The sequence below is a fragment of the Podarcis melisellensis genome (assembly GCF_964234715.1).
Source record: "Podarcis melisellensis genome assembly, chromosome: 2".
Lineage (NCBI taxonomy): Eukaryota > Metazoa > Chordata > Lepidosauria > Squamata > Lacertidae > Podarcis > Podarcis melisellensis.
In genome coordinates, this window is record NC_138529.1 from 88251114 (window position 1) to 88277117 (window position 26004).

Sequence of the window (26004 nt, forward strand, 5' to 3'; positions counted from 1 at the left end):
AGGCTTCCATTTCTTTACATTTTATTTTTCCCGAATACTTTATATTTAAGCATTTAGAAACATTTTTTCTATGTCTTGTCAGTTAATGGTAGGGGAAGTATTCGATATTTTAAGCTCCACAACTTAAAGAACATGACTATTTCTTTATTATTCACACTATACACATATAAACTACCTGTGCTGAGGTGATGGGCATAATTCTCCAAGTGCTATTTCACCTGCAGTCCCCATTAAAAGAAAAAGGGGGATGGATTGTATGGGGGTCAGAGTTTGGTGAATTCTGTCCCCATCAAACTGATTGCCCAGACTGTCCAATCAGAACTATGTGATTCGCCTTAAGACATCCTCCCAAACTTATACAATGGATTACTTCTTTTAGCACTGTGGTCAATGGCGGAGCAACATGCTGCAGCCCCTGGAGCGAAGAACAGGCGGGGGCGTGGCTGGCATGCGTCCCAGGGGCATGATGCATCACCCGCGGGGGCATGGTGAGTGATGCAGGGGCAATGGGATTACATGCAAATCTGATCATACAGTCACTTGATGCAGCTGACTTCACAGACTGCTACGTGGCAGAATGCTACAAAACCATGGACGCCATCTTTACAATCCATTCTGAGGCATTATAGGAAGTCCAGCATGCTTTTGATGAGGCTATTGCTCCTTTGACCCATGTACCGCATGGCCCATCTCTCTGTGGCAGAGATGGGGAATCTGCAGCCTTCCAAATACTGTTTGACTACAATTACAATCAGCCCAAACCAACCATGTCAGTGGTCAAAAATGATGATGGGACTAAGAATCAAACAACATCTGGATGGTCACAGGTTTTCGGTGCATGAGTATGTGTGTTGAAGAGAAGAAGAGTAGAAGAAGAGTTTGGATTTGATATCCTGCTTTATCACTACCTGAAGGAGTCTCAAAGTGGCTAACATTCTCCTTTTCCCTTCCTCCCCCACAACGAACACTCTGTGAGGTGAGTGGGGCTGAGAGACTTCAGAGAAGTGTGACTAGCCCAAGGTCACCCAGCAGCTGCATGTGGAGGAGCGGAGACGCAAACCCGGTTCACCAGATTATGAGTCTACCACTCTTAACCACTACACCACACTGGCTCTACTGGCTGAACACCCAAATACCATCCCTATAGATGTCTGCATTGGAGGTGTATTGACACTTCAATAGGCTTCTTAAAAATAATAATAATTTTTTTAAGTGTTAAGAGTGCCACATTGGTTTTAAAGTAATTATTTTTATACCAGGTGAAATCATATATAACATTGTGGGGATTTTTCCTTCTTTTACCAGTGACCACCTGCTAAGAAATGCTGTTCAAGTATACATTTCCACATCATCTGCCATTGGCCAAACAAGCTGTGCATTTTATTTTTGCTCCAGATTTTAAGTACTCACATTGGAGGGGCTGGGTAAATAAATGAATATATTCACTGGTGTATTTACATTTACAGCCACAGGTAGGTGTCACAGGTAAGCACTACTGAAATCAGTGCACCCCAAGCAAGTTCAGAGGCACACACTGCAATGGCTCTTGAGCAGGTATTTGTCTTCCACAAGCCATTATGTCTTATTTACACATTGCTTGGAGTGTCAAATGCAGATACTACAATGGAACACATTTCTCAGTCATAACTGGTGGTGATTTGCCAGCATAGTTGCATCAACGGATTGCAGTTTTTATTTTCAACCCAGAAACTCACTGTGCATATATAACAGGCCGAATGGAGTTTTCCTGTGCTGCCAAAAAACGTTGTCCAAGACTAAATTTACTGGAGAAGCTTATGCTTTGTACATACCTAGTTTCCATAAATTCTTTAAACAGCCACACTGATAATACGTCTGAAAGCAAAATACAAGCATCTAATATGTGCTATGTCTCAAATCAGAAGAATTAATTGAAATTATTTTCCAGTTCTTCACCTCAAGTAACTTCTGCTCCCACTGTATCCCGACAGATGCTTACAGTACATTGGCGATTGTTGCTGGACTAGTCAACCAAACCAAATATTTACAGAACCAGTAATGACAACATTGTTTCTATAGTTTCTGAGGGCTCCCTTGGTTATCTGTTATAAATGGGCTTAATCCGAGTTAAAGTTTCAGCTTCATAAAGACATGCAACTAATATAGGCCTTGCTGCTAACCCCAAGCAAATGAACACTAAGGAACTAGATAGACTTTACATGTTCCAATGTACTCTTCTCACAAGAGTCAATGCACATCTTGTTGGATGTGCATTGGATAATGTTCAGGATCACATGCTGTTTTCTTAACATCGTACAGTTTAAGCTGATGAGAGTCTCATCATAAACATTAGGCAGAATAAGATTCAGAAGGACTTCAAGGTCTCCATATCTATAATAGGATTCAGTAGCTGAGACCAAATAGTAAGTGAGTTGACATAATGCCCAGGTTCATTATTATTTCTAAGTCACCAAAGCATATGAGCAAGTGTGTTTATGCCAACATTTGAGCTCATCCTCCAGTTTCAATGAAAATAAATAGAAGGAGTGGAGTTAAAAGAGAGTCAAGAAACTGTTGAGCACAAACCAGTTACTCATCACTCCTTCCTGTCTCTTGGCTGTCGCAATAGAACTGCTCCACGTGGCAGATTTTTATAGGTATGAAACTGGGTAACAAACTAATTGGGGGGAGAAAAAGAATATACGGGACAGACTAACAACCAACACAAACCATTTATCCATCCCCATAAAGCCCACTGAAAACTAAGTGTTAAGGCAAACACATTTTGTGTTAAAAACAGCTATAGCTATAGCTAGAATTATTTGAATGCCAGTTGCAATATACATCTGTTCCAATCGCCCTGCATAAGCCATTATTACACCAATATCTTGACGAACATGAAGACAAACAGTTTACTATAGTAATCTTAACAGCACTTGACTTGTAAACACAAGTTAATCAGCAGATCCCTTGCATCTGAGAAGTCGGTCATTACAACAAAGAAGAGAAGGTTCTTGTGAACATCAGGGTTATATACGTTTTGCCACTTAGTTCCATTCTTTAAAGCCACTAATTTGGCTGGAGTTAGTGTGGTGGTTTTGATCTATAACACTTTCATAACAAGAAAGGTAGTGAGCCCTGACAGCAAAATTAAGAATTCTGCATGTTTCTAGAGACCCTTGATTAGTTATTGTAACATGCAGTCAATCAGTAATTGAACATTATGGGCATTGGTTTCCAGAACATTAGTTTATATCTCTCTAGAAAGAACTAGAACATTCCGTTCTCTAGATTTCCACCCGATGTGTTTGCTACCCTGTCATCATTTCCCACCTCATTTCCCAGGATAACATGATTGTAAATAGCCATAGTAGTCCAAAGCTGCTATGAATTGACTTTCTTCACTTGTCCCCCCCTTCCCTGTGTTTTTATCCCATTGATTCAAATCTGGATGGCATCAGAAAATGAAAACTTTGCTTTGAGAAACTTCATGCCGACTAAGGATGCTTGTTTTTGCTACAAGTTGTACATAGCAGGTTGGCTGCATCCAGGATGAATGGTTGGCCTGTCAGAAAGGTCTCGCACTCCAGGCAGGTAAAGTGTTGCTTGTGCCAGGTGAGGCCTTCGACTCGCTGGTAGTCCTCAGAAAATATTATCTGTGGAAGTAAACAACTCCATTTATCATGTCACTTTCTTCCTAGAGCCAGCCAAGTCCTATAACTGCTTCATTATGGAAGCAACACACAAACAAAGCAGTTGACAAGCCAAAATGCATATAAAACAAAGCAGTGTTTGCATCATTACTATTTAGCAACACACCAAAAGAGGATACCTCTCAACATAAACTACGGAAGTAGTTTGGCCTAGCTAATTCAAAGCTGTAGGGCATGTTTATATTCTGCTTTCAGTTTTTATAGAACCTCTGCTTATTAAAATAAAACTGAAACAACAAAAGAGCACCTTAAAATGCTTCTGGTTTCCGTGATTTAAATATATTTCAAACCTTCACAACAGCTCATGGTTAGTGAGGAGAGAGGTTAAGTATCAGCCCAGTTTCAGATAACAAGGTAAGGCAAATCCAAATCCAAAAGTCCCTGGAGCAAAGAAGATGAGGGAGGAGTAGAGTGGCTGAGAGATCATCTCCATGTTGACATGGTTCTGGTAAGTCATAGTTTAGTTCACCACGTTAGGAAGATCAGATCACTGAGTTGAATTTAACGTGGTCCTTAGTGCAAGCAGAACGACCTGCTGTGCAATGGGACTTTCCCCTTCTCCTCTTCCCTCATCTGACCCCTACATCTATTCTAGGGTTTCCTCCAACCCTCTGGAGCAAATCTCAGCTGTGCACGCAGAAGTCATTCTACTCACACTTTTTTCAAAGCTGCACACCACTCCCTATATTTCTGTACCTGGTACTAAGCAGGTTCCTCCTTGAGTCGTTATGTTTCCACCCCCATTCACCTGTTCCATTTTCTATTCCTCAAACCCACCTAAATCCCCACCCCCACCCAAAAAGCACTCATATACTAGAGGCAAGTATTCATTTTGCAGAGGCATTTGGCCAAACGCAATTCCTCAGAGCTGATAGTTTCTTACAGGCCGAGAAATTATAAGCTATGCAGGAGAAGAGACTTCCATTTCCCCAGCTGTCATACCTCGTCACAAGCCGCACAGCGTGGCCTTACGCTCTCACAGTAATGACGCCCACACCAGATGGCCCCATTGTTCCAGAAGTAGATCAGGTCCACAAGTGGTTCAGAACACTTGCAGCACACAAAGCATGCGGGGTGCCACTGGCGATCATAGCCTCCTCTGCTGGCATATACCACAGGGGATTCTGAGGGCAGCACCTGCTTGCAGAGGTCGCAGAACTGAAGAAGAAAGTAAGGCCGTAATGAATATTCATCCACCCTTTTGCAAGGAATAATAAAGCACCGCTCAACTAATTCACAGCCAAAGGTACAATTTCATGCTTCGTGTCAGCCAGCTCCCATTCACCTTAACCTCAGGGCCAGCTTTTAGGATCTCATGCCTTAGGCCCTCCAAGTGGAAGCATTTTGATCAGCAAGTTTATTGCATGCTGTAGCTCAACACATCAATCAGCGTCACTGCATGAAGACTCTTCATGGCTCTGTCGCCAGCACTGGCAAGAGAACGGGACAACGTTGGTCCATGGCTACAGAGGGAGGGCAAAGCGTGTTGACGTGCCCTAAGGGTATTTCAGCAAGTATTCCAATTGTAACTCAATTGCAAAACAAAAAAACCGAACTGGGCAAAATGTAGACTACAATGAAGTCTTTCTCTCTTCTGGGTCATGTTAAGGCATCATAGAAATAATAAAATACTAATCATTCTTTACTGCAAGAACAGTCTTCAGAAATTAGATTCATATTTGTAATACTTATTTGTTTTATTAATTCAACTGTGATCTCCCGTGTTGGATTACAACACAGATAGCAAGCTATATAGCAGACAGTCTGCTTTAAAAAATAGTAGGGATATGAATCAAAACAGTATTCTGTAGAGTTGGAAAAGGTTCCGAAAAGGGGATGATAAACAGGATGGAGCCGCTCTGAGGGAAGTTTACAACATTTGGGGCTTCTTAGCTTAGAGAAAACATGATACAAGTGTATAAAATCAGCCAGAGAAGGGGGATAGAGGAAAGCTTTTCTTTCTCTCATAGCACCAGAACTCAGGGATATCCAATGAATGTTAGAAGTTCCAGGACAAACAAAAGAAAGTATTTCTTCACCTATCATAACTTATTTACCTATTAACTTCTACTTGTTAATAGCTGCAAGAATGTTATTGGATTGAAAATGGAAAGTTACATATACCCTCCCTGGAAACAGTGGCTTAATAAAGTTTGAGATTTGGCTAAGGCAGCAAAAATAACACCTCATTTATGAGTGCAAATGGCAAATGAATATAGAAACAAATTCTAGAAAAAAAGTTGCACTTTATACAACATGGCAAAGAAAATGGTTACCTCCTGCAAAAGTAAAATTCAAGAGTGTTTTTGTTTTTAAGTAACATCGTAATTTCATGTTAATATTATGCTACCCACAGGCACTTGGCTGGCCACTGTGAGACAAAGATGCTTGACTAGATAGCTCTTCTCGTGTTCTTATTTTAATAAAATGTTATTGGGATTTTTGATCCTGTTTCCTAGCAAATATTGCCAAATAATTTTTTAGTAGCATTCGTGAAGCCTTGTATGGCTGTTGTTCAAGAGGGCTTGTGTGATTATGGGCACCTCCTAAGATAACTGAGGCCTAAGACATCCCTCGTCCTTCTCTTTAGCTTCACATAATTATTTAATGACAGAGGTTGAAGGCTCCAGGGGAAAGATTCAGCAAGCTATAATGTTGACATTCAAATATAGATCCTACCGATCACCTTAAATTATTGAATTATTACATTACACTGGTACCTCGGGTTAAGAACTTAATTCTTTCTGGAGGTCCGTTCTTAACCTGAAACTGTTCTTAACCTGAAGCACCACTTTAGCTAATGGGGCCTCCTGCTGCCACTGCGCTGCCAGAGCATGATTTATGTTCTCATCCTGAAGCAAAGTTCTTAACCCGAGGTACTATTTCTGGGTTAGTGGAGTCTGTAACCTGAAGTATATGTAACCTGAAGCGTATGTAACTCAAGGTACCACTGTATTTGTTTCAGCATTTTATAGTCTTGGGCTGTAATCTTAATTCCTGGCTAGCCATGGCAGCAAAAAAACATTTTTGGTTTTCTATTGGCTACTGAATGGGGGGGACGGACGGACGGACGGACTGGTGGTGGCAGCTTTTGCCTGCTCACTGCAGACTCACTGGGGTGCCCCTCACCAATGGAGTTTCCTTGCTGGTGGAACTGGACAGCTTCTACTCCACTGAAGCCCCCTCTAGCATAGCAGATTCAGGGTCTGGCTTGCTCTGCCCATTATGAACTTTCCCCCATGCTGTCATGCAATTAAATAAATAAATAAATAAATAAATAAATAAATAATATTTATTATTTATTATTTATCCCCAGCCACTCAAAGAACAGTACAATTAAACACTATATGGTTAACAGTTGAGAGTGCTCTAGTTTGATCTTAGAAGGCACGCAGAAGAAAAAAAAATGCCTCTTTTTGATATAAGGCTAGTTTGTTTGTTTTTAAGTCTCTGCTATTGCAACCGTAAGGAAAGGCTGCTGTTCGCCTCTTGAGTATCGACGGTGAGAACTTATTTTCAATATGTGGCTTATCACATTGCATGCCAATGAATATTTCCTTAGTTAATACTGACAGCTTTTTATTTCCATTTCCATTTCCACTGAAATAAAATAAAACAAAAACAGCTTCCCCACAGAATCCCTCCCTTAAGCACACAAACCACTCTTTTCCTGTGAAGGGAAGCTTTGGCATCAGTGGAATATTTGTGTTCCAGCCCCAAGCTGAATCTCAAGAAAAGGACTCGGAAAGCCAAGACTTGTACATGGATTTCCCTAAACTCTTTGAAGACTGCAGTCTTTCGCCTCTTCCTTTATTAGGAGCTTGCTATGCAAGTTGACGACGTCACTGAAGGCCTACGGAGAGATGTTTTGCACTGGCGGGGAGAGCTTTGCTGAATGCGGGAGGTTTAAAATGAGACTCCAAGAGGTAGTTACTGTGGGTTCAGTCTTAAGACACTTACACCGAGTTATGAGTGGTTTGGACTGAGAAGAGGCCTCTACTTGCTTCTGGCAGCTTAGCCAGTTTCCTGCAAGTCAAGTAACACAGGCATCACTTTGCCAGTGCAGACTTCCCTGTTTCTGCCCACTCAGTGTGCATGTGCAAAGCCTGCTTGCAGTATCCCTGCTAGTGGGGATGGGTGGAAAGCTTTGACACAGGGCATTCTGAAGAAGGGGATGAGCCGAGGAAGGGGCTGAGCATCCATTGGATCCTCAGGCTGCGGTCACAGCCGGCATCGGAAATGATCACAGTGCCACTATGGAGTCAGGACACCATTGATTTCCTCCTCCTCCTGGTGCTGCTGCTGCAAGTGACTAAGGTAAAGGTAAAGGGACCCCAGACCATTAGGTCCAGTCGTGACCGACTCTGGGGTTGCGGCACTCATCTTGCTTTTTTGGCCAATGGAGTTGGTGTACAGCTTCCGGGTCATGTGGCCAGCATGACATGGCGAACCAGAGCAGTGCACAGAAACGCCATTTACTTTCCCGCCGGAGTGGTACCTATTTATCTACTTGCACTTTGATGTGCTTTCGAACTGCTAGGTTGGCAGGAGCAGGGAATGAGCAACGGGAGCTCACACCGTCACGGGGATTCGAACCACTGACCTTCTGATCGGCAAGTCCTAGGCTCTGTGATTTAACCCACAGCGCCACCCGTGTCCCCTGCAAGTGACTAGGTTTGCCATATTTCAAAAAGTGAAATACGCCAACATGGGCTGCCACACACTTGGATTTTCCCGGACATTTTGCCAATTTCTGCCAGACACCGCTTCCGAATGCAGAATTCCAGGTACGTCCAGGAAATTCCGTACGTATAGCAAGCCTACAAGGAACCGGACTGGGGATGTTGCTCTGCAGTTGCAGCAGCATAAATTTTGGGTTGCTTTGGCCCTAGGTTTAATTGTATAGACAGGGCCAGATTTAGGTTTGATGAGGCTCTAAGCCTTTATATATCCAGTTGTCCTTTGTCAACAACAAATTGCCACTGTTTTTTGTGCTGGATATATGCTATATGGTAATATATGGACCTAATAGGTATCTAAAGCCATTTACACATAACAAAATATGTATTTTATCGAAGTAATTGTTGAACTGAAATACAATTAAAAAGAAGTATATTAATAGTGAAATAATTATTAAGCTGTAACTTAAAATGATTTTTTATTCATAACAAACTTAATAATGCAAACACATTGGCACTTGGCAATAACAAAAGTTCCTTTAGAAACACAATTTACAAAGACTCATAATCGAGTCTCTAGAAACTTGTTTTAGCATGAAATAATAAGTGTAAATATATGATTTTGTTTTTTATCATATTTTGGAAATATACATCCAGTTTTTCCCCCTTTAAATTTTTTTGGGGCCCCCAAGAGAGTGGGGGCCTAAGCCATAGCTTGTTTAGCTCATACGTAAATCTGGCACTTTGTATAGATGTCCAACAGGAATTCCCCCATGAACTGTGGCAAGTCCACCCCCCCTCCCAAAATCAGTATAAACTGTGCTAGTTCACCATTATCTCAGATTTTAATGCTTGAAGCTTGAGCCACCAAAATTATGGAATAACAGCAAAAAGCTTCAGTGCCCCCCCAATCCAAATGGTTTCAGTGTTTGGCACTAATACTGGTGTTCTCTAATGTCTTGAAAGCTGAAGTCCTTGTGGTTGAACAAATGTGGGTACGTTTTCAGCGAGTGTTTATTTGACTGCTGTTGGCTTCAAAGAATGCTCTGGAACAGAGGTGAATTCTGATTAGTAGTAGATGGAAAGCTTGTAGATTTTCATGCTTCTGCGTCCTCTTTGCACAGTTCGTTTTCTTTCAACAGAGCCAGGGTAAAATGGGCAAAGGAGTGACTTCTCCACCAGCGCACAGAATGTTCTGTAACCATTCAGGTGAATCTGACTAATTTACTAAGATAGTACAGTATTGACTCAACAGTGCAGTTAACTTGTAACTTAAGCAACATGATTTTTTAAAAATCCAAACTGTACTATGTATTCTTAACGACTGCATTCTTAAAATCACAAAAATCCTTATACTTTGCAGAGATGCAAAAATTAGATGCATAGCTATGCTGTCACATTAAAGACTGATAGATATATTTGTGGACCAGAGCACACTTTGTCAAATGTATTTTTTACAAGCTGGCAGAGTTTGCATTAAGAAACCTGTCCTGTAGTTTTGCAAGGGATGCAAAAAGAGAGGCCTACTTGGTCCTGACCAGGGCTGGATTTAGGTTTGATGAGGCCCTAAGCTACTGAAGGTAATGGGGCCCTTTATATGTCCAGCTGTCCTTTGTCAACAACAAATTGTTGCTGTTTTTTGTGTTGAATATATGCTATATGGTAATTTATGGACCTAATAGGTATCTAAAGCCATTTGCACATAACAAAATATGTATTTTATCAAAGTAATTGTTCAGCTGAAATACAATTAAGGTGGTTCGAATCCCCGCGACGGGGTGAGCTCCCGTTGCTCGGTCCCTGCTCCTGCCAACCTAGCAGTTCGAAAGCACACCAAAAAGTGCAAGTAGATAAATAGCTACCGCTCCGGCAGGAAGGTAAACAGAGTTTCCGTGTGCTGCTCTGGTTTGCCAGAAGTGGCTTAGTCACCTGGAAGCTGTACGCTGGCTCCCTCGGCCAATAAAGCGAGATGAGCGCCGCAACCCCAGAGTCAGCCACGACTGGACCTAATAGTCAGGGGTCCCTTTACCTTTATATTTATAGTGAAATAATTATTAAGCTCTAACTTAAAATGATTTTTTATTCATAACAAACTTAATAATGCAAACACATTGGCATTTGGCAATAACAAAGTTCCTTTAGAAACACAATGTACAAAGACTCATTATTTGGGGGGGGGGGCAAGAGGGTGGGGCCCTAAACTACAGTTTGTTTAGCTTATACTTAAATCTGGTACTGGTCCTGACCTCCCTTAGAGTTGGGAGGTCACTGCTAAGTTTGAGTTAGGCATAGGGCTGAAAGTGTTTGGGCTAGGGATGGCTAAAACTGATTTAGTCTTAGGGTACACTGCTTCTTCCTTTGAGAACCCAATGCAGAATTAGCAATTTTGCACGTAATTATTTACAAATATGCCAGCAACTGTTATACTGTATAGGATGCTAGAAGACTCCATCCAAACTTTTATCACCATCCCTGGGTTTCCCCTCATCTCTCAGAGAAGTAGGGAACATGCAAGTGTGTATAGCAAAAAGTTTTTTAACAGGAGGGTCAAAACCTCTGTACGTGCAAAGGGACCACACTCAATGTGTCATAGAAAAGGGTTGTTATTGCACTGAAGGAAACTAGTCTGTGAACAATGCAGATTCTCACTTATTGCTTCATAATGGCAGCCTGGCACAGCAAAGTGCTGGCACATCACACACAATTCAATTTTTCCGGAGAATTATAGAGTAGACGTGTAATTGCTAATTTATTTATTTTTTAAAAAATCAAGATAATCAGATAAAAATTATAGGGATTTCAGCAGTGTGATGGTACGCTTACTGCCAAGTATTGAGATGTATTCTAAACAATTTGAACATGGAAGAAGTTTTAAAAAGTAGATCTTTTTTTGAGAGAACACCAGGAACCTGCAGTTGTAAACCAAAGTGAGAAGCAGTCACTTTGCATTGTACTTTGTTTTAAATTCTACAAGATTTTATCAACATCCTAACACTTGTTGATTGAATAGCCTGAGGGCAATCTATCTAACCACCCACCCACAGCCCTTAACACGGTGCCATTTTGCTAATCCAAACAAAAGCTTAAATGTTCCATTTTTTTTAGAATGTCAGAACCTTCCATGGAATTTTGCAGAGCAGCCCCATAGTTTAGCAGTCTCACGACATCTGCACAAATGGAGCTTTTGTAATTGCTTTTCAAAGAATTTAGCTTTTCCACTGGTGCCCAAAGGAAAAAAAAAAAGCATTAAATTCTTCTGGAGAATAAACACCACAGGTATGTATTTACTTGGAGGGATGAACTTGCAGTCAAAATAAACCTCCCTTGCCAAGATGGTTTTTACAAATGCCTTTAAGCGGAAGTCTTAGCCTTCAGTTAGGAAGGGTGGTGTGTATTTTTCCCCCCTAGAATGGGTAACAAAAATCATTCCCAGACTGAGTCACTGCAACGTGGTCTAGCAATGAACTTGCAAAGGGTTTTCACTGTTTGTAATATTCCCCCTTTTGATAGCTTGCCCTCTGCAATCCCCCACCTAACCTTCCTCTAGCAAAAATTTGAGCAGGGACTGAGACACTATCAGATATGGGGACCTTTCAGAGCCAATACAGTGGTACCTCGGGTTAAGTACTTAATTCGTTCTGGAGGTCAGTTCTTAACCTGAAACTGTTCTTAACCTGAAGCACCACTTTAGCTAATGGGGCCTCCTGCTGCTGCTGGAGCACGATTTCTGTTCTTATCCTGAAGCAAAGTTCTTAACCTGAAGCACTATTTCTGGGTTAGCGGAGTCTGTAACCTGAAGCGTATGTAACCTGAAGCGTATGTAACCCGAGGTACCACTGTATGTACGTTTCACTGCTGCTATAGAGCACTGGGCAAGAAAGAAAGATAAAAAGGAGCTCATACCTGCAAACTCCACTCCCCAAGCTCACCTTTTGGCAGTCCTCCACCCACTTCTGCCCAACCCATTCCTCAATCTGTCTCGCTCCCCCTATTCAACTTACCAGCTCACCCAATTCACACATCCATGACATTGCCACCAGTTTGGAAGAATGGATAATCAAGATGATAGAGCAGGCATAGGCAAACTCAGCCTTCCAGCTATTTTTGGGACTACAACTCCCACCATCCCTAACCACTGGTCCTGTTAGCTAGGGATGATGGGAGTCGTAGTCCCAAAACACCTGGAGGGCCAAGTTTGCCTATGCCTGTGATAGACTATGCCGAAATAGCAAAGCTTACCATGAGGATCAGGCAACACGATGAGAAGAAATTCTTACAAGATTGGGTAAAATTTATAGAATATGTTAAAGAACACTGTAAAACATTAGCAGGGTTGTTGTAACATTTACGATGTGTTAAATATGGACAATATATTTATAATTAAGATTTGAAAATTACAAAGGAAAAATAATTATATGCAAGATGATGAATGACTGAATTAGGAAGCCATGGCAAGTGGGAGGAAGTCAAACACGATGAATTTGGTGTATAATTGAATGTAAAAGTGTTGTCATTTTAAAAAATCCTTGGAAAATAAAAATATTAAAAAAAGACATTGCCACCACTTTGTTACAAAGGTTTTTCAGAAAAAGCTCCAAAATTAAGTTTGTGAGCATGATGGCCTCGTGAACTCAAGGACTAAGATTTCCAAGATTACTGGGGAGTCTATACCGAAAAATACACTTAAGTTGTTTTAAGCACTTCTGGCAGACAGATTGTTTTCTTTCATTAAACCACATTTGGCCAAACACAGAAATATGCTCCACCCCTTCCTATGCAACTCCGATTATACGCCTCCAGGGAAGCCTTTGCATACTTACCAATTCCTGCCCTTTAGGCACATCACCCAGGGTTCCATTGGTAGAAACCACTTCTTTACTTGCAGGAATGCCTTTATCAGGTTGTTTCCCATCATCTTTGGCAGTTCCTCCCTGACCTGGCAGTGCAACTTCCCCGACGCCAAGAACGCCATCTTTGTATTTCTTCACGAAGTCCTCCATCAACTTAATTTCACTCTCTGAAAGGCCCCGGCAGTGGGAAGGATCCTGGTCATAAATAGGAAGCTGTCTCATCAACCTCCTGCGACGATAATAAGCACCTTCTGTACCAGCCACTGGTTGCATTTCTTTCGAAATCAGTTCCATGTACTGGGTAGCCTGATTTATGTGGAAGGAAAAGAGAGAGACAAGATAATAATAATAATACCTTTATTGTCAATGTACAACCTGTGTACAATGAAATTAACTGAGACTCCCCCCCAAACACTCAATCTCATTGCACTCTGTGTGCTTGTTGCACAACACACCAAACCCCTAAGTCAGTTGCACTATATTATTTTCCATTCAGCAGCCTGACAGCCCACAGATAGAAACTGTTTTTTAGCCTGTTGGTACGACTGATTATAGGTTCGTATAGTTGGTACGACTGATTAAGGTTCGTATAGTTAAAGCTATGGTTTTCCCAGTAGTGATGTATGGAAATGAGAGCTGGACCATAAAGAAGGCTGATCGCCGAAGAATTGATGCTTTTGAATTATGGTGCTGGAGGAGACTCTTGAGAGTCCCACGGACTGCAAGAAGATCAAACCTCTCCATTCTGAAGGAAATCAGCCCTGAGTGCCCACTGGAAGGACAGATCATGAAGCTGAGGCTCCAGTACTTTGGCCACCTCATGAGAAGAGAAGACTCCCTGGAGAAGACCCTGATGTTGGGAAAGATGGAGGGCACAAGGAGAAGGGGGCGACAGAGGACGAGATGGTTGGATAGTGTTTTTGAGGTTACCAGCATGAGTTTGACCAAACTGCGGGAGGCAGTGGAGGACAGAGGTGCCTGGTGTTCTCTGGTCCATGGGGTCACGAAGAGTCGGACACGACTAAACGACTAAACAACAACAACACGACTGATTATACTTCTATATCTCCTGCCCAAGGGTAGAAGATTAAAGAGGTGCTGGCCGGGATATGAATCGCCCCTGAGAATTTTTCTCGCTCTCTTAAGGCAACGATCCTTTGCAATGTCATCTAGCGGGCTCAGGGGACAGCCCATGATATCGTGTGCTGTGTTCACCACCCTCTGTAAAAACTTTCTGTCCGTGGCTGTCAAGCCAACGTACCACACTCTGATACAATATGAGAGGACACTTTCTGTTGTGGACCGGTAGAAGGAGGTCAACAATTGTTGTTTAACATTGTTCTTTCGCAAGGCCCTGAGAAAATGGAGTCTCTGTTGGGCCTTCCTAACCACCTGAGTTATATTGTTTTTCCAAGTGAGGTCTTCACTAAGGTAAACTCCCAGGAATTTAAAGGAGACTCTCTCCACACAACGCCCCCTGATATTCAACAGGGCTAGTTCCCCTCTCTTCCTCTGAAAGTCCAACACTATCTGCTTTGTCTTGCTAATATTTAGGTGCAAGTTATTCTCGAAGCACCATGTAGAAACATTTTGAACCTCCCCCCGTACGCTGATTCATCTCCACCTGTGAATGCATCAAGTGGCATCTAGACGCCTGAAGGAACGAGAATGCCAAAGGCTGTCCATCTCTGTGACTTTGTCCACCATTTTACTAGGGAAGCCACTCTCTACGCAACACAGCAGATGACTCAGATCTTTGGGGTTTCTCCCTTGCATACAGTAGCAAAGGTGGGGTTCGGAGGCTGCAGAGTCACTGCTGCTTACTGGGAGAGTGTGAGGGGCAAGGTGGTGGGGAGGGCAGGTGAGGGCAAATGTGCTGGCAGGAGCACTGCATTGACTCCCCCACCTTACCACTCCCAAAGCTGAGAGGTCAGGCGAACAATGCCACCAACACCACCTGTGTCATCTGCTACTGCTTGTATCCCAATGGCAGCACAGACAACCAGTAAGGACTTTCCCAGTGGTTCCACACCACAGCCACCTTATGTGAGTCTTGTGCAGCCAAACTGTATGTCAGGTTTAGTCAAGTCAAGAGCATCCTTTCATGATGCAATACCCACGTACAGAGCATGCAGCAGAGATACTGTATCACAGGGGAGGGAAACGTGCAGCCTCCCAGGTGTTGTTGGCTCACAAGTCCTGTTTTTCCTGAGACATTGACAATGCTGGCTGGGGCTGATGGGAGTCGAAGCCCAACAACATCCAGAAGGCCACAGGTTCTCCATCCATGCTGTATCATGTCAAAGGCTTTTCACATTTTCAATTTTTTTAAAAAGCATTTCCCCAAGTATTTATATACTGTTCTTCAGCAAAATTGCTGGTTTTATACAATTAAATTGCCAAAAACAAAACACACAAGACAACTGGAGGATAAAAAAACAGGTTTACAAAATTTTTAACACTTGCAAAATATACAACTATGCTGTACATGTCATAATTCCAGCAGTTTTACTCTGACAAAGGTCTGAAGCTGCTAGACTAACTTCAAAAGGCAGCTCCATGTATAACATATTACAGTGGTCCAACTGAGAGGTCACTGGGGCACAGTTATGCCTTATCAGGATTTCTAGTCACATGAGGTGAGTATGAAGCAAACATGAATATAATCAGCCTGCAGACATGGGGAAGGTCAGGAACTGAGTGGGCAGAGACATTGGGGTGTGACTCATGTGAACATTTGTATTCAGCTGAATGCCTGAACACAAGTCTTGTCTACATCCTTGGACCACAGAAACTGTAACCCACCCCATAAAATCAAACCAGATGATACTGTTAACATTCTCAGACACTGCTGCAAATGAGGCATCAAGGTCTAAGCAAATATATGAGCAACTTTATCTTTTTAGGTGTCTCGTAAAGTCATCACAACAGGCCCCCTGAGGATTTGGGGATGATTACTTGTAAGGAGGATTGGGCCTAGTCTTGAACCACTCAGAATAGATATGCAATATCTATCTATCTATCTATCTATCTATCTATCTATCTATCTATCTATCTATCAGTCAGGGTTTCCTTTTCACTGCTTTTGGCTTGGTGACAACATACCTTGCTCCTGCCAGATAGGGTAGGACACAGATGCCCCATCTCTGCCCCACTCCAGCCTAAGTTTGATTGACATCCCAGAAACACAACAGATTAAGAAAGAGCCCCAGCACACATCAGGTGTCACAAAAACCAAAGGCACAAGTCCAAAACTTCAATCTCCCTTAACCTTTTTGGCATCCCTAGTGTCTAGCAAATATTAAGTATGTGCCTGGAGACATGCTTCCTATTTATGAAAGATTACATTCAAGTGGTTGCCAAAATTTAGCTGGCTAAAAGCCATGGAAAGGCAAGCTTGTTAACAGTTAACCACCAGCTGCAATGCCTTATAAACCCACATGTAGCACACAAACAGAACTTGGGCGAGATGTTAATGATTCTAATTTAGTGCTGGGGGAGGGGGGAGGACAAAAAGAAAAATTACGCAGGGTTGTATACAGTCTGGAAGGTCTTCCATTTTTTCTTCTGTAAAGCCATTAGTTAACCTAAGTAAGCTAATTTATAAATTAGTACTTTGCTGACTTTACACCTTTGAACACCGCCCCCCCCTTGCAATCTCTACTGCTTTTTCGAGTGCCAAACAGGAGAGCTGGTGGCAGGGGGTGGTCACCAGGTTCAGTGGCCAGTGGCCAACTCATTTTATTACTCAAGCACACAGTCCAATGCTATTCGGGGAGACGGGATGAGAAAAGTCTGCACTTTATTTGGAGACCCGTGTTTCAAATCTAACATAAAGAAGTTTGTAAGTAATCAAGTTAGCCATTGGCTTGTAATTCATTAGCTGGAGACAAAAGGCTGGTCTCATTCAAGATTAACATTTGCAAAAAGGATGCTGAGAACTTTCAGTGCAGTTACCGTATTTTTCACCCTATAGGACGCACTTTTCCCCCTCCAAAAATGAAGGGGAAATCTGGGTGCGTCCTATGGGGCGAACGCAGGCTTTTGCTGAAGCTTGGAGAGCGAGAGGGGTCGGTGCACACCAACCCCTCTCACTCTCCAGGCTTCAGAAACACATCCGCAGCCTAGGCAGCCCTGCGGGAGTTCCCGCAGGGCTGTCTAGGCTGCAGATAGCAGCCTGCTTCCCAGAGCGTGGGGCGTGCTGAAAGCAGAGCGCCCAGCGCTTTGGGAACACATCCGCAATCCAGGCAGCCCTGCGGGAGTTCCTGCAGGGCTCCCTACGCTGCAGATAGCAGTCTGCCGCCCAGCGCGAGGAGTGCCCTGAAGCAGAGCGCCCCTCGCGCCGGGCAGACATCTGCAGCGTGGGGAGTCCTGCAGGAGTTCCCCACAGGGCTCCCACACTGCAGATAGCAGCCTGCCGACCAGCGGGCAGGGCGCGCCGGACAGACATCGGCCAGCCCCACAAGCTCGGGGGACAGCAAGGAGGCGCAGTGCCGCCTTCCCGCTGTTCCTCGACCTGGTTTGGTTTCCCCGACCTGGTTTTGGGGGGGGGGAATAAAGGAATTTCCCCCTTTATTTCCCCCCAAAAAACCTAGGTGCGTCCTATGGGACGCAGCGTCCTATGAGACGAAAAATACGGTAATCTCTTTATGGAACAGAGTTTAGGAGAGAGAGAGAGATTCTCTGACAGGGACCTTTTCCCTCTTGTAGTGTGACTTGTTGGCCATTCATTGTTGGTTTTTTTAGAGACCAGCTTTCAGGAGAGTTCAGTTAATTTCCACCTTGGTCAGCACTTGCCTAATGAACAGCACAACTGTTAGGGTGTATATTAAACACCTCAGCAGGCTTGTATTGCTTGTTTGAAACATGCAACATAACCCACAAGTGTTTTGCAATTGAAGATCTGTTCCCCAAATGTTTAAACAATATACCCAATGCAGTTACACAAGCAAAGTCTGCCAGTGTGAGACCTCTTGTGACTGATTAAGTACAATGTTCGTATAGCACAGCTATCAACTGACACACAAAAGAAAGGCAGGCCCATTTCATTGCATAAAACCAGGCCTGTGCAAATTCGCGGGGAGCTTTAAAGTGTGGGTGTGTGCCTGAAATGCAGCACAAATGCATGTCTGGATGAGCCCTAAAATGTTAACCATTATCTATGTTAGTTTTTTATTTTAAAAAGAAAGCTGCTTCATCCCAAGTCAGATGGTCAACTAGCTCAACATTGTCCATGCCAGCCTTCCCCATCCGACTGGTGCCCTTCTAGTTGTTTGGGATTACAATTCCACCATTGGTTACCCTGGCTGAGGTTGATGAAAGTAAACCCTAAAGCAACTAGGGGGCACAGTGAACAAGGTGAACACCACACAAGCAGTCCTTCCTTTCTTCCCAGAAAGAAAATGCTGTAACCAGTGATCGATTAGGTGCGACAGCAGTCATTCCAATCCACATTTGGGCAACTCGTGGCCTTTACCCCTGTTTGGACAAACTGTCCATACAAACATGGATGCAAATGCTTCCAAACTGGGAATTGCTACCCAGCATGCCTCACTGAGGGTTGTCATGGGCGTCTTCTTCCTCTCAGACAGAATGCCGCCATACATCTGCTAAACCAGCAGCACAACACAATCTTCTCATAACTGAGGGAAAATTGCAGAAGTTTAAACATATGCCGAAACAACTTGCTTTTACCATGTTGGGCTGGTGGGGAGAAGCTCATGAAAAGAAAATTATTTTCACTATTTTAGGAGATAGTTCCTTCAGTTATTTTATGAACTAATTTCCTTTTTACCCTCAGCATGGCCAGGGATAATGGGTGCTGTAGACCACAAAAAGGGGGGGGCAGAGGAAATTGAAGGTGGAGTCTGCAGCCTGTTTCACAGAGGTTATTTCCCTTTCCCAGCCCTGCAGGACCAGGAGGGCACCAAACTGGCCACCCAGAGTTTAATCCATCACCTTACATTGAGGAAATGTCCTTATTTTTGGTGTACTCTGCCTCTTAATCTGTTGAATCGTATCACTTTCGCTTCCAAATCCCTCTTGGCATGTAGAACAGAGTTCTGGGAAACAGCTTAGAAATCAACTTAAGTCAGTTTGAAGGTGAAGAAAAAAGTATTTTTATTTAAAGTGTAGATATCACGGCACGCAGCTAAATCAAATCTTGCTGGCTAAACCTGTTCCAGATATCTTGAATGTATTTTCATGTGTTCTCACAACTGTATCAAGTCAGCCAAGTCCAAATACTGGGCATGGAAAGGAATGCTGGACCTGATTTTGGAACTTGTTAGGCTCCAGTCAGATGCTGCAGAAGATTATGCTATCAAAGCCACCGATGGTTCAATTGTAGTATTTGTGTTTCCAAGTTGCAAACAATATGGTCCCATCTGCACAATAGCTTTAAAACAGTATTATACCACTTTAAAGAGTCATTCTTTAAAGGAAAGTGTAATTTGTTAAGGGTGCTGAGAGTTGGTGGGGAGACCCTATTCCCCCTACCATTCTCAGAGTGATTTGACAATCATTCGTTTTCCCCAGGGAACTGTAGTTCTTTAAAGGGAATGGTGAGGGAAGTGAAAACTTTACAGGATTATTTGGGTGAATCCATGACTGCTTCAAGTGGTGCTATAGTGCTTTAAATGCAGCTGGGGGGCTAGATCTGGCACATTCCTTATGAATGTACTTTGGGTTACATGACATCTTTCAGAAGTGCTGGATATGAAAGGTTTCATCGCTATGCATGAGGGATAGAGTAGAGCACTTGAATGAATAAATGAGACCGATTCTCTCTGTGTGTCAAAAGTTATTCCCTCCTATGGAAACTAAAAACATCTAAACAGTCAACAAGAACCCAAAACTTTAAGGATCACAGGAAAATGCAACCAAAACACAGATAAAACTCTAAACAAAACATGTAAACTGTAAGCATTAAATAAATGTACTCGAGTTAAAGGGCACTACTTGTTTTCACAATGATAGGATATCAAATTCCTGAGCTTCACGTGCCTATATATAGAAGGAGAATAACAAAGGTATTTATTGTGGTCACAGAAACTTTATTGAGGGCTTACATAACTTCGTCAACTCAAGTAAGTAATTAAAACTTGTTCCTAGTGACACGAAGAAAACTTCAGTGCTGTATTCAACTAAATTGCTGTGCTAGTGGAAGCCTGTGGACGAAATGTTGAAGAATGCAAGACTTGCTCTTGTTCATTTTTAGAAACATATATAAATTCATACCCATATCTGAGGATGCATGCCAGTGTTGTAGCAATCCATATTACAAACCTTCAAAGTAGAATTCTTGGCACATTCTTTCACCTCTGGTGGACGTGCCCAAGGATTAAGGCTTTCTGGGAAATGATATATAATGAAATGAAAAAGGTATTTAAATATACCTTCTTGAAGAAACCAGAGGCCTTTCTCCTGGGTATGGTCAGCCATGTGGTGTTAAAGAAGGATAGAACTTTGTTTATGTATGCCACAACAGCAGCAAGGATCCTTATCGCAAAGTATTGGAAGACACCAGATCTACCCACCTTGGAAGAATGGCAGATGAAAATGACAGACTACATGGGACTGGCAGAGATGACGGGCAGAATCCGAGACCAGGAGAAAGAGACAGTGGAAGAAGATTGGAAGAAATTTAAAGACTATCTTAATAAACACTACAAAATTAATGAAGGCTAGAATGACATGGTTTTAAAAATGATGTGGCTTTCAGAGACATCGATTAGGAAAAGGAATGGAATTAGTAAAAAATTTTGGGAAACATGAGCATGAATTTGCTGATTGGATAATGAAATTAGAATTCAGAACGGGGAGGTATGAGGAAGTTGGAGAAAATAGGCTGAGAAAATAAGATTTGAAATTATACCTGTTGTTTTATGTTTGTGTATGTTTTTATTGTTGTTGTTTGTATTTATGTGTTGTTATTGAAAACTTTAATACATATCATTTTTTTGAAAAACAACAAAGTAGAATTCTTATCCCAAACTCTCTCAGTCCATCCAACTGTGCTACAGAGAAAGGTAAACTGTTTGTGCATTTGGAAACCGAGGGTTGTGTCAAAATTGAAGGTGTTTTAGAACATAAGAGCAGCCCTGCTAGACCAGGCCAAAGGCTCATCTAGCCAAGCACTCCGTTCTCACAGTTGCCAACCAGGTGCCCACAGGAAGCCTACAGGCAGAACCTGAACAACAGGTTCACATTTGCAGTATTTGGGAAAATAATCTTTTACTTTCCACCTCACAGAACTAGCCACCAATTACCCCAAATAAGATTCTCATAATATGCAATGAGTAAGCAGCTATTGACTACTGCCAGGTGGGGGACATTAGTGATCTATTATTCTAGATTCTTGGGCTACCTACCTCAGCTGTCATTATCCACTGAACCATCTTACACATTACACAGTCAGTCCCAGAGCACCGTATTAGTTACCAAGAGGACTGGGCCAATCCCAGACCACTTTGTCCGTGTGTGTTTGCCCTCTTTTCAAGAGCAACAGATATATTTTGGGACTGAGGCATGCTGCAGGAGATTGACAGGTTTCCCAAGAATTCCAGTTTCATTCCTTTCGTGTGACAAAGAACTTTTACAAACGGGGAGGTTTGAGGTGAACTGTAACTTTAGAAGGTCACCCAAGGCAACTCTAGGATACTTGCTTACATAAGGCTCTTCTTATTGCCCTCTGTCTGTTCTTGAGCATCTCCATCTCTTCATGCTAGTCAAGGATAGACAACATACTGGGCCATGGTGAAAACGTCTGGCCTTGGAAGTCCAGGCCATTTACATGAATGGTTTAGTGGAGAAAGCAACTAATGTCTTATAAGCTTCTAGGTGTAAGGATTGATAAACGACTACTCTGTTATGTATGCAGTGGTTAGAGTGTCAGACCAGAACCTAGGAGTCCAGGGTTCAAATTCCCACTTCGCCATGAAGCTCACTGGCTGAGCTTGGACCTCTCAACCGAGCCTACAGGACAGGATTTTTGTGGGGATTAAATGAGGAAGGGGAAGAACAATCTACACCACACTGAGCTCCTTGGAGGAAACGGTGAGATATAAATGCAATAAATAAATAAATGTTATGTATCTTACTATATAATAAAACTGTAAAGCTGTCATCAAGCTGCGGTTCATGTGGCCACCTACTTGACAGCAGGTGGGCAGTGCAGTCAGGCAAGTGAGTGATCGGACAGCCTGGCCTGTTCCTCTGTGAGCTGTCTCTGCCGCGGTTTGGCTGAGCTGTAAGTGGAGGTAGGTTTGCCTGAACAGGTGAGCAAACGAGCTGCCAAGGCTGGTGAGAAAGAGGTAAAATGGAGGTGGACAGAGCTGGGCAGGTGGGCAGGATCGGATCAGTTGGTGTGGACTTTTCAACCTGTCCTGTGCTTCTCCTTTCGTTGCCTCCACTGGCATAGGGATGGGGAATGAAGGGGAGAAAATATTTCTCCTCTTTATCCACCATCCAATCTCCCACTGCTACTGGAGAAAATAGCCTACATTTTCTGGCTTCCCACAGCAGTGGCAGTGCAGTGGGGCTTAAGGAGGGCAACAAACGTGGGGTTTGGGTGATCTGCAAGGCGAAGGGCGATCCCTCTCCTCCTCCTCCTCCAAGGTGCTATTTTGTGGGGTCTTCTGACCTTCCGGAGCTAGTGTGGGGCATGTGCAGGAGGAGAGGGGAGAATGCCCCACTGTGTCAGCAGGAGCACCGAGTAAGTTGAATTCAGCTCTTAGTATTTACCCCCAACTTCTTGAAAACTAGACCACTGAAGGGGAAAACTCCTCCTCTTGCATCTTACGCCCTACCAAACACCACATATTAATCACATGGGCTTTGAAATTAATACAGTACTGAATTCCATGTTGTTCAGCAGATTAATTTGGGAGGGAAAATTCAAAGGCCTCACGCCATATATAAAGAGGAAAAGCACACCATTCTTCAGATCCCCCCGCCCCCGAATGCACAACATACGTAGCCACAAAAGAGCCATTCATTCCTACTAGATTTTTCAGCACTAAACATTTCAAGCAAATGTGCTGCCTCAACATTATTTATTAATCAAGAAACAAGTAGCAGAGATATCTTTCTGGGGAAAAGAATAACTATTTGGTGCTTTCTCAAGCCCCCCCCCTTTACAACAGCAGAAATGGTCCCAGGAGGCAATAAAAATAAATTGCTTGGGGTGAGATATCACTGCAACTCATGCTCTATGCAGGAGATTTTGAAACACCATAGATTGATACTAGATCTGAGCTTCTAGTTCCATGTATTAACCATGATTAAAAACAGTCCAAGACAAGGATCTGCAGGTCTTGATTCAAAATTCATCTGTCTTTAAGTTTCTCACAGCAGCTGCTTCAAAAGTCTTGGTTATGACCTACAAAACCCTATATGGTTTGGGTCCTGGCTATCTGAAGGACCATATCTCCTTATATGAACCTGCCTGGGCTTTGAGATCTTCTAGGGAGGCCTTTCTCTCAGTCCCACCACCTTCACAGGCATATTGGGTGAGAAAATGAGAGAGTGCCTTCTAGGTGGCTTCTCCCAGATAATGGAACTCCCACAGAAGGCTAGGCTGACCTCCTCTCTTACTTTCCTTTCACTGACAGGCAAATACTTTTTTGTTCTGACAGCCTTTGGCCACTGACTGACTGTTGTGGCAGGGTCTCCTGAGGGTGGGTATTCCACTGTGTGCATGTGTGTTTTTATAAATGGTTTTAAGCATTTTCAGTGCTGTTTTAATAGGGTTACCTGCATGGTGTGTTTTCAGGTATATCTGTTTTAATGTAGGTGGCAAACCCACCTTGTGTGCTGCACTGAGAGAAAGGCAGGATATAAAATCAGTAAGTTAAGAAGATGTGAGAAAGGGAGTTCAGGGTCGGGGGAAAGGGACACACAGTGGAGATGCTAAATCCTTTAGCAGCTATTGAAACCCTGTGTGTTTTGGAAAATTTCAAGTAGTCCTTACAATTAGGTGAGTGATCTTACCAGCTTCTGAGTCAGTCCAGGTGGAGCCCATTCGTATGTAATAGTGTTAAATGTTGGATCTTTCCGAGACACGATAGGATTAGTGATAATCATACGGTTCCTTTTATAGATGCGAACACCATCACCTCCTTTCACCCGGGCAGTTAGCGAAGAGTATTTCGAATCGGAGAGCAAGCGGCCAATTTTCCGATCATCTTCTGCATCGGAGCTCAGACTGTGATCTTCCTGGCTGCATTTACATGACTTGCATATTTTCCTGTGGGAGACAAAATGAGGTCACCCTTTGATATAAGCTGAACCCCAAACAGGCATGTGCTCTTTTGGAGGCTCAGGAATGAACTTTCAAAAACACTGAAGGTTAAATATTGAAATGGATCATGGCGTAGGACAAAAGACCTTTGTTGGCGAGAACTCAATTTGTAAGCTGCAGACTAATGGAATTTGCCATGGTATGGAATATAAAACTGTAAAAACCCACACTGCAGAGACCCCGGAGAATCAGCCTCAGGGCACAATGACCAAGTGTTACTTCTAAGCTGCTGTGAATGCAGCTAGTCAGTTACACAATTTTGGAAAGAATCACCTGAGAGATGAGGACATGAGTCTCACTGCTTTGTTTATTTAATGCATTTATATCCCTCCTTTCTTCCAAATTGGAAAAGAACACCCGAGTCTTCAATATCCATGTACAAACCCAGTGTTATCACGCAAGGTGCATTATTTTCTAATATTTTATATAAGAATACATTCACAATTTTTCCACTGCCCTGATTCCAAAGCTAAACATATGATTTCAAGGGATTTGGATTCAAGCAGCAAAGTCGTTTTTGAGTGCATTGCCTTGGCAGCTAGGTTTAAAGGCATCTGATATATGTAAATAGCTTATTGCAGAATTGCAAAGGAAATATGGGCGTAAGATTCTTTGAAGTCAAGACTAAATAAAATAAAATAAAAATAAAAAGATTGTGGAAATTTCAGTTTATAAGATTGGGTGGGTGAAACAGAACATACGAGTGTCTTGGCTGCAAATTGATAAGATTAAGCTGTAAATTACTAATTCAGGGAAATATAGTATTGTTACCCTGCTCTTAAACATTTCTCCTCCTTTACTGGAAGACTACAATGGGAGAATGAGGGTGGTTCAGAGCTCTATGGCATGAATGGGTTTGTCATTAGTGTATCACTGCAACACATCCTAGGATGAGGTAAGATCAAAACATACAGACTTGAATGTTTAGTCAGTGTAGGTTATGTCAAACAAAGACCCCCCCCAATACATCCTGTTGTGATATCTATAGGCCTCTTGAGTCTCTGTGCTATTTCCCCCTGCCCCAGTTTCTTAAGAATATAAAGCATGGAAATTGTTATATTTGGGAGCAGGGTTATATTTGGGAGTATTCACATGGCAACTGGCCCTATTGGATAGAACTCTTATCCAACAGGCCTTTGGGGCACAATAAGAACAACATCACAGACTTCCCTTGATCTATGTAACTGGGCCTTGTACCGTTGGTCCACTGTATGCAGCTTAGAATCTTTGAAAGCATGAAGTGGCTTAGAAATACTTTTTAATAAAAAATTAACTCACTTGCTTTTGTGCATGCATTTCTATAATTAAAGGCCTGCTGTGCTTTGTACCATGCCTTAACTTTGCTTTAAAGGCTGTATATTTGTTCTTAGCTGCTCTGGGCTCTTGTGAGATGAAGTATTGGGACATAAGAAATAAAAACAGCAACATGTTTGCATTCACAGTACACGGCTGATTCTAAAACAGAGGCAAACCGCCATCCC

The 26004-nt window shown here is 42.6% G+C and overlaps 1 protein-coding gene across 1 annotated transcript in view; it reads right to left on the reverse strand.

Moving 5' to 3' along the window:
- Positions 1 to 26004, reverse strand: part of LMCD1 (LIM and cysteine rich domains 1) — a 55703-nt gene continuing 29699 nt past the window's right edge. The window contains exons 3-6 of the mRNA XM_081903089.1: positions 24214 to 24469; positions 13192 to 13527; positions 4635 to 4850; positions 1 to 3635 (exon numbers count right to left, since the gene is read on the reverse strand). Of these exons, the coding sequence (XP_081759215.1) occupies positions 3477 to 3635; positions 4635 to 4850; positions 13192 to 13527; positions 24214 to 24469 (967 nt within the window). The 3' untranslated portion in view covers positions 1 to 3476. The remainder of the gene's footprint in view (positions 3636 to 4634; positions 4851 to 13191; positions 13528 to 24213; positions 24470 to 26004) is intronic.